Genomic DNA, 9,575 nt, shown 5'->3' on the forward strand with positions numbered 1-9,575 from the left:
AGACCCTGTGGGCAGTTCCACTCTGTCTTCTAGGGACGCTGTGGGTCGGAACCAACTCAATGGCAGTGGGTGGGGCTTTTTCAAAAGTATTTTCACTGTGGCTCCTTGATAGGAATTTCAAGACTTGAGAAAGTCAGTGTGGGAAATGCAGACAGATGTTGGTTGTAAGGGAGAATCTTTTCTATAAATATACGAATAGGTATGGGTGTGGCGCCAGCACTACAAGGACTCACTTTCTCCCTGTAGGGGAAGCTCAACCACCATTTCGGTGATACCTCTGTTTACAAAAGAAAGAAAATCAGTGTCAGGAGCTGAAGCTTCTCCACTGTTTCCTTGGAGAGCAGCCTGCTCTTGCTTCTCAAGAGGGGGGCCCTTTCTGACCTGGCTCAAGGGTTAGTGGCTAACTTTAGTGGTGGCCTGGGCCCAGGTTTTCTGAGTTGGGGAGTGGCGTTAGCAGCAGGGACATGGGGGAAGGGGAGTGACTGATTCTCTTGGGGGCACAGCAGACCCTCCGTCTCTGGAACTTGCTGGAAAGATCCTCTCTGGAAGCACCCCTGCCCCAGAGCCCTGCATCTGAATGTTCCTGGGTTGCCCGTTGAGTCACGAGTGCGGGTCAGTTTTTTTCAGCCACATTCTGCTCTCGGCAGCTATGTGCCCACCTCTCCACAGTAGGCCACAATCTGGTGGGCCAACAGAACTAACCAGTGAGGGGGTGGCAGGTCCCAGGTCACATGGGGTGAAGCTAGAGCAGAATCCCCCATCCCTCCTGTATCCCTGGAAGAGGGAACCTACAAATTGTCCCCCCTACCACTGGCAGCTTCCCCTCAGGCAGAGACCCCACACAGACCTCTGCCCTCTGACAGAACGTTAGCTCCTTCATCCCGTCACTGGTCTTCAGCCCCTAGTGTTTCTTTCCTGGGGTGTGATAAGTAGCCTTCCCCCGATGTCTAAGGCTGGCTGGTGTCATCTGTGCCTGGTCCCTGTGCAGGCGGCAGCCAAGGGCACTGGGACATGTTCTCCTGAGATGCCATCTGCTTGTCATCCGAAGGTGGTGACTCCCCTTCACTCTCTTCTTGTTTGCTAGCCCTGCAGGGGCAGGGCCAGGACCCCCTAGGCCTTCTGGAGCAGCTGGGAGCCCAGGGCTCGGGAGCCAAGGCGCTGTCTGTTCCCTCTCCCAGAACTGCCCCTCCCCTCCACAGGCTGGCTGAGTCCCATGAGCCTGGAAACACGTCACGCCACCCTGGAAACGCTCGCTGACCTGGACATGGGACGGCTCTGTCATTCTGAGCCCAGTTAGTGGGACTCAGCAAGATTCCTTGTGGGGGCAGCTGGAGTCTAGGAGTGGGTTGAGGTCCACGTCCAACATGGCAAAGGCTTGTCAAAGCAGTTTTTGGTTTCATTCTGTGAGCGTGGCAGATGGTCACCTGTGGCCTTTGGGAGCATGGCCAGCTGTCCTCTGGCTTGGAATTTTTCTCCAGGAGGCAACAGGGGCCAGCAGTTGGTCTGGAATTAGCTTTAGCTCTAGTTAAGCATGAAGTGCCTTAGCTGCCATGGATCCATCCTGGAATGCTGTCCCACCTGGGCGCTGCCGGTCCCTGACGGCGGGCTCAGCGAAGGCCCCTGCCTCCAGCACCTCTTCTTCCCTCAGGTGAGGGGAGGGGAGGGGCGGAACTTGCTGACTTACCACCAGGAGGGGTTTAACCCACCTTGTTGTCTCACCTGAAGATCAAGATGGAAAACAAGAGTAGCACACAGGTGCAGAGAATTCCCCGTGCCACCTGGGAAGGTCCGCTTCTTGGGGGGGAGACTGTGGGATAGCATAGCTTGAAGACCAAGGCCAAGATAAACCACAGCTGAGTCACTGCTTCACTCTGGGGGCCTGAAGATGGACTTGCTGACCGGATAGACAGACGGAGAGGTCAGACAGGTGAGAGGTCGTCAAGGATCGGGGAAGGATTTGCATGCTTATCATGCTCAGCGGGCCTGCCGGGAGCTCTCCCGTCCAAAGTGAACCTTCACTGGAGGACCTCAGCCCCTGGAAGAGGAGGGCGTCTCAGGGGCTGCCTGGGCCCCTGGGAAGCTTCACTTCTGGTCCCACACAGTCATCCTTGGAGAGGGTGCTGCTGAGTCAAACTACGAGGCCACGTTCAGCTTGGCCGTGCACCTGCCGCAGTGTGATGACAGGCCCAGAGCAAGGAGAGCAACACGCAGCCAGAGCCTTCATCTCCCCACTCGGCTCTGGGAGTGGAAGCCGGACGCCAGGTCTAGGAAGCGGCCTCCCATTTCCCTGCACCTCTGAGTGGTACCTAGTGCCCAGGGTTCGAGTCCCTCAGCCTCTGAGTGCAGCCTCATTTCAGGAACCCCTCCTGGGTTCAGGCGGGGGCGAGAAGACGTGAAGGGTCTAAGTTGTGGAGTTTCCATGTTCACGACTCACATACCTCTGTTCCTAGGAGCTATCGGAGTCCTAAGACTGTGGGGAGCGGCCAACTGCGAATTAGGCTAATGTTTCCTTATAAGAAATGGAAGTTTATTTTTGTATTGATATTACTAAGTGATGAACTGTGGGGGCAGATGTCCAAATAGAAGGACCTTTCAAGACTCCGACGCTACACATGGGCCGAGACGCTGGGGGCTTTATTCCTGAAAGGTGTTGGGGAACGATTCTGGTCGCTGAGCCGTGACATCCTGGCAGCACTCCTTAGGAATGGCCAATCCCGGGAGCACGACACACAGGCACCAACTCCAAGCAAAAGATCAACATGGTGGTCCGGTCAGCAGCCTCTCAGTCAGTGCGAGGGGCATGGAGCCGGAGGGACTTTCAAAGCTAGCACTATTTGTCTTGGAGCCGGAAGACGGCTGGTGGAGTGGACTGCAAGTCTAGAAGGGGGGTCCGAATTCTCCAGGGCTGTCGAGGAAAGCTAGCCCCTGCTTGTATCAGCACAGCATCTTGGCACAACTGGGCGGTAAAGAAAATACGGTCCAAGCGCAGAAGGGTTCAAGGCCCATGGGGGACGCAGGGGTGATGGCTCACGTGTGCTTGGGAACGCTCCTCCACACTGATGACGCATCCATTCGGCTCGCTGAGCACAGCCGAATGCAGGTGGGACGGTCAGTGGGAAAACCCCCACCGGGAGACGTCCACCCAGAGGTAACAGGGCCAGTGCAGATCAACGTAACTGACGTTTGAGTGAGAACGCCTTCCTTTGGCTAAACTAAGCAAAGAGAAAGTCTACAAACATCACTGGAGGTGGCACTGGGAATGAGAAGTTCACCTCTGGCGTGTCCACAGACAGCAGTGAGGACAGAGTTGACTATTTCTCGCAGACCGGTGGGCCAGTTGGGCCTCAGTAGAGGAACGCCAACACACACTTCTTTCATTTGTCCCGTTTGTGGGCTAAATTCTTAAAGGTCTGGGGAATCAATCCTTTCTGAAAAAGAAATAGTTGTAGCCTTGGGAAAATGACTTTCCTATTTTTTTTCTAAGTTGGGACCAGCATAGCCCCCCATCGTCTTCAACATAAAATTCCCTATTTTGGCAAAAAGCCTGGCCTGACAGAGCAATAAGGGACACAGAATCCACTTCTGTTTCGACTTTACCTCGCATCACTCATTAGTGAGGCAGTCCACGTTGCCCGAGTACCCTGCCCCCTCCCGGTCTCCTTTCAACGGTGATCACTCTAAAGGCCTCGAGAAAGCTGGGCGGAACCCTGCAGCGACGCAGCTGTGTCCTGAGTGGGTGTGAGCTGTGGGGACCCTATCTATGTGCCCAGAGCTGGACCGAGCTGTGTGCAGAGGCTCATCTAACTGTATTTACAGAGAACAATTTTTACAATTAAAGCTCACATTTTAACACGAACTTGTGTGTGGAAGTCCTTCACCTTGTCCAAGAAATGTGGTCCGTGGTAGAGAGGAGAAAGGGTTCACAGGTGACACTGACGTCACCCACAGTCATGCTGGAGGAAGGTGAGCACTGGGACCTCTAGCCCCAGAGGACATGCTCAGGTAAGCTCCTCGGGGATGGAAACCGGAGTCGGGAATAATGACCCGTCTGGAAGAGCCAAGGCCAGGCCCACCCAGAGGAGCCACGGCCACGCACGCTCAGCCTCTCAGGCTGCATCTAGAGAGGAACCACTAGAGACTGAAGCCTTTGCCACAGAACCTCTATCAGAGTTTAGTTTAAGACATTAGGGATTGGGGCCTGGGTATGTTTGTTTTGCTTTTAACCACGGGGGGAACATTTAAGCCGGTATAAATTACCAACATTACTGGCTCTGGAATCAAAGTGCCTGGTGCAAAGCCAGGTTTCTGCTTCCCGAGCTGTTTGGCCAGACTGTTGCCCACCTCAGGGGCTGCCGCGAGGGCAGTGTGCAGCCCTGGCAGGTGGTGATTACAAGCGCGCGTGCAGATGTGTGAGGATCCGATGGGGCGAGGCCGACAGCTTGCTATTCAAGTACTGAGTGGAGGGCGCCTGCTACGCTCTCAGCAGAGATAACCTTAGCTTCCGGGTGACCTGAACCCGCCAGAAGGTCTGTGTTAAGTGGGAGGCGGAGGGCCTCGGCTTCTCCTTCAGACCCCTCCGGAGTCCAGATCCGGCCAGCAGAGACCACTTGCCCCTCACCGCGCTGAGAGTCAATTTCTCTCACATGGTACAGAAGGACAATGCACAAAGCAACAGACGAGGAAACCACATTCTCCCACGACGTAGTCTAAACCAAGGGACACACTGGGAACAAGGCAGGATTCTATTGAAAATGGAGCAACCTTCACCTGGAGGAGCTCTGGTAGCATAGTGCCTAAGGCACTTGACTGCTAACCAGAAGGCTGGCGGTTCAAACCCACCAGCCACTCCTCGGAAGGAAGGTTGGGCAATCTACTTCCGTAGTGATACCACCTCAGAAACCCAAGGAGGGGTCGCTATGAGTCGGGTCTGACTCGACGGCACATAACAACACAACCAACCTTCACCTGGACAAAATCTTCCCCAACCCCACATGCATCGTTCTGACGGACTGACTCACGGCCACACGCGCAGCCTGTCGGCAGAGGACAGTGGCCCCCATGCTGCTGCAGAGCCAGGATGCGCCAGGTTCTCTTGGGTCTGGCAGACGTGCTGACAGTAGATGGCCATCTCCCTCCACGGGCATCAGGGCAACTCCTACAGGACACATGGCCAGGGCTTCCATAGCTGCTGGACTCCTCTGTCAAGCACTGCTCTTGACCCTGAGGGGCTCACAGGGATGGACACGTGAGCTGCGTCCAAACGGCTCTGCTGGGAACGGGTGTGGAGTGAGGGCTGCCGGCTCTCCTTCCCGCCTCACCACCCTGCTCCTCCCCACTCCGTAAACGGACTGCGGACTGCGTGCTGTGCCCCTGCAGCATAAACCTCGGGCTGGAGCGAGACCAACGCCCACAGGATTAAAAGGATCCTACTGGGCGGGCCGAGAAATCCTTCGCACGTCAGGTCATTCCCGGCTCATTCTTTCAACCCCTAATCAGGTTGCTTGGTGGTGTTTCAGTCGTCCCTGAGCTGGCTCCGTGCGCAGTGACCGTATGACACGTAATAGGACACAATGCACCCAGTCCTGCCCATGGTCACGGTCACTCCTGTGTTAAGTCCACCACTGCAGCTACTGTGCCAGGCCACCTCATGGAGGGTCCCCTCATGGCGGGTCCCCTCGTTTCTGCTGACCCCCCACAAGCATGATGCCCCTCTCCAGTGTGTGGGTGGAAGCCATTATTAAAAGGTTTTCATGCAGGATCCCTGTGACTTTTCTTACGTAACTCCAAATGTCACTCACAGAGCTCAGTGACACCCTCAGGACAGAACTCTTCTGTTCCCGTCGGCTTACCACGTGCTGGCATCTGGAAAGTTGGCGAGAGGCTCGTCGCAGCTGTGGGCAACATGGCGTCTTCTTGGACAAACGGACAAATGAACTCAGTGGAAGGGGCCCTTCTAGTCACGTGTAAGGCTTAGGTACAGATATTTAGATCAAAATTGTTTCTATCACATGTGTGCCAATAATTGGCAAAAAATGTATTCTGTATGAATTAGCATTTCAAGCAGAACTGAAAACTGTTATTCCTATTTATACAGTCTGTTGGTAAGATGCTAACAGGGTGACTGAACAGTAATCTCAAGCATAAAGATGGACAACATCATGACGACACTGCGGAAAATGGCGAGGAGATCCCCCAAGGAGAAGAGCCAGTGTGAGATGCCAACGTAAGGACCTGTTCATTTATTTCTTTCAACGGATGGAAAGTATGAAATAGCAGCAGTACTGAGTTTACAGTGCCTGTATTTAAGAGTGGTTAACAACTTTATTTTAAAATGTTGCTATTTACATGGCAACAGAAAGTACATACTTTGGCAACTATTCAACCCTCTCATGACCCATGGGACACATACTGCCCACCAACACTTTCAGCCTCTCAGGTCTGACAGAAGGCTGGCACTGTAGGAACTGTGTAACTGTGTGAATCTGAAGAAACAGGCCTCAACCCACCATTCCTACCACCAGAATCCACTTGGGACATATGTGTCCCATGAAATAGGATCAAAATCTATATTACCTCAAATAAATCTTTTCCCTTTATGTCAGCAGGCCTTCCATTCCATATGGTATCAACAAAAACCTCAAAGCAGACTACTGCGGTCGTGAAAGGGTTAAGTTGCATGAAAATGTCAGCCCTCCCGTTAGCTGTATGTGGGGGTATGACTCTTCAAAGGACTTCTGGGGCACAGAAGTGGTAATCTGTGGAGCACTGCTGAGGGAGCACTTGTGGAGTCACAAGAGGGGGGGCTTCTGAAAACAGAGTCCTGCCCCCCCATCGAGTGAGGCCCCCCCACAAGTGAGTCAGCTTTCAACATGTACCCCATGTGGTTCTCATGCAAGGTGACAGGAATCACTACTTTAAAAAAATAACTAGTATTTTACAGTATTTCGGCCATAACTGAAGAGGGACCCCACCTCACGTTTCTGACGGAGGACAGCCCAGTGGGACAGGAGGCAGGGGTTGGGGCGGCAACCCGCCCTAGATTCCAGCGGGAAAGAGCAGCCAGGAGCTCTGGTGGTCGGGGCTGCTTCCCACTGCGGCCGGGCTCCATGGCCCTTCCCACCCAGGGGACGGGCACCTTCTGGAAGGAGACAGGGAGGTCAGTGCTGAGGAGGGTCAGCTGTCACACGAGACGAGGGCGTGGGGGGCCGATGAGGGGCAGGAGGGTGCTAGAGGCCGTGGACGGCCGGCCTGCTCCCGCGGGGCCCACCTATGGGGCCGCCTCGGGCCCCTCTGGCTCCGTCATCGCTGGGGCCGGCCCCGGCAGCGCCTGCTCCCGCATCCTCGGGTCACAGAAGAAGTGCAGCTTCTGGGGCAGCAGTGTGACCTCCACGGCCATGGCCTCGTACTCTTCGCTGTCGATGCTGAAGGAGCCCCCTGCTCCCTGTGGAGACAGCACCGGCCGGCTCCACCCCTCAGTGCCTCGGAGGTGGGGTCTGGGGCGGCCAGCCCCAGGGCACTGCCTGGGAGACACTGTCCTCACTGGGGACGGACCACAGCACGCTGGCAGTCATTGTGGTGAGGCTGGGGCACCGCAGTCCCACCACCCACACGAGGACGTGCTCTCTCTGTGGGGGACCGGGGGCCACCCCAGTCCCACCACCCACGGGAGGACATGTTCTCTCTGTGAGTCCCCTCACCTCCCGGCCTGCTCTGGGATCTGAGGACTAAGGTGTGTTATTCAAATATTTATTAATGATAGGGCTCCCGCCAGCTCTGAAGTGAACCCACAAACCTGTGACACGGTCCTCTGGGCTCCAGTCCTTCCCCAGTGAGAAGCAGCAAAGACACTGATTCTGGAAAGCCTGTGTCCACCCTCACCTCTTCAGGGAGGCTTAGCTCCCCACCATGACACCAGCTCTAGGAGCCCTGCCATCGCTGGCACCGTATCCGGCATTCACTCTGTAGAGTCTGGCCACCCTGTGGGGGTCCTGGCAGCCCAACCACATGTCCAGGGGCCACGACCTCCAGTTACTGCAACCGCAGTAACTCTTCCTAGGCTCGTTTCATCCAACAACCGACCTCCCACTTTCCCCATTTACACTCGCTGTTCCAAGCTGGGCATTTCACCGCCCAGAACAAGGTGACGCCACCCTGAACACTGGCTGCAGATTGCTGTCAATGGGGGGCGGTGCCCCCAGGCCCCTGCCAGCTGTGGCAGGGCTGCCCCTTGCCTCACTCACATGGGGAAGAATCAAGGCTCAGGACATGGAAAGGTCCCCTGCAAGACACCCCCGAGAGAACAGCAGGAAGCTTGGGGTCTCCCCAACTCCTAGGCCAGCCTCCATCTTTCGGGGATCCCTCCACAGAACCCAGAGCCTGGCCTGGTGCTTGGCAGGTGCCTAACTGTGGGCAGGCTCACGCAGGACGGAGGAGAAGAAGGCGGGAAGGGGACAGACCAAGGCTGAGCCCAGCTGGACCACCGCCCCTGCCCTCGCCCGCCGCTCACCTCGGGCAGCCGCAGCTTGCACCTGCTGGCCTGGAAACACTCGGTGCCGGCGGGACGCAGGGTGGGATTGCGCACCCTCTTGCTCCTGTTGGCGCAGGAGAGAGCAAGTTAGCGACCGGCAGCAGCAAGCGGGCCTGGACTGCAGGCGGCGGCACACTCGCCCTTCTCAGGAGAGGGTGACGTCGAGCTCCACAATGGCTTTACCGAGAAGCTTTACCTGCTGCAGGTGAACATGTGTAAAGCTGAGACCGGGTGACTCTGACTTTTCTTCACATCTGCAGAGACCCACAGGCCCTAACTCTGGGCTACCAGGAACCTCCCATTTAAAATGCAGAACTGCAAGGCTCAGGACAGGCCCTGAGCTTCTGCTTCTGGGACTTCTCATGACTGTTCATCGCTCGATGGAGAGACGTGTCCACTCTAACTTCACAGAGACACTTCCTTGACAGACATAAAGAATGAGCTCCAGTTCCAGTGACTCCCTGTGCTCCTGTAAGTCCACCTGGCATATCACCGTGAACCCTGGGGGCCCAGCTGCGAGCTGAGTGCTAACTAACCAGAAGCTGGCCGTTCAAACTCACCAGCTGTTCTGCAGGAGAAAGATGAGGGATCTGCTTCTGTAAAGATGACAGCCTTGGACACCCTGTGGGCAGTTGTACTCTGTCCTCTAGGGGCGCTATGAGTCAGAATCGACTCAACAACCCCAGGATTTAGAAGCAGCTCACTTTAGCTTAACTAAATGGGTTTGGACTGAACTACCAGACTCTACACATGTATGTGTGCCCACATACATGTGCACATACGTGCACACACACACACATACACGTACACATGTGCATGCACATGCACATGTAACACATCTACCTCCACCCTGTGCATACACACTCTTCATAGCTAGGGATGCTAAGTGGGATAAGCGTAACGGCTAATCCAAGGAAGTCCATCTCCTGACAGTGAACTCACACAGTCATTCTTTAGGGCATGGAACCCACAGCCGAGTTCTCTGCAACATTTCACCACGTCCTACTCAGCTGTCTAGGAAAATGGGTGTTGTCGGATGTCACATCCC

The 9,575-nt window shown here is 55.4% G+C and overlaps 1 protein-coding gene across 1 annotated transcript in view; it reads right to left on the reverse strand.

The window, feature by feature from the left end:
- Positions 1 to 7,267: 7,267 nt before the first annotated feature.
- AGK (acylglycerol kinase) overlaps positions 7,268 to 9,575 on the reverse strand; it is a 100,304-nt gene continuing 97,996 nt past the window's right edge. Inside the window, exons 14-15 of the mRNA XM_007952781.1 lie at positions 8,507 to 8,591; positions 7,268 to 7,441 (exon numbers count right to left, since the gene is read on the reverse strand). Coding sequence (XP_007950972.1) covers positions 7,268 to 7,441; positions 8,507 to 8,591 — 259 coding nt within the window. The remainder of the gene's footprint in view (positions 7,442 to 8,506; positions 8,592 to 9,575) is intronic.

The sequence above is a fragment of the Orycteropus afer genome, unplaced genomic scaffold (genome assembly GCF_000298275.1).
Source record: "Orycteropus afer afer isolate SDZICR_OR568_19922 unplaced genomic scaffold, OryAfe1.0 scaffold00358, whole genome shotgun sequence".
Lineage (NCBI taxonomy): Eukaryota > Metazoa > Chordata > Mammalia > Tubulidentata > Orycteropodidae > Orycteropus > Orycteropus afer.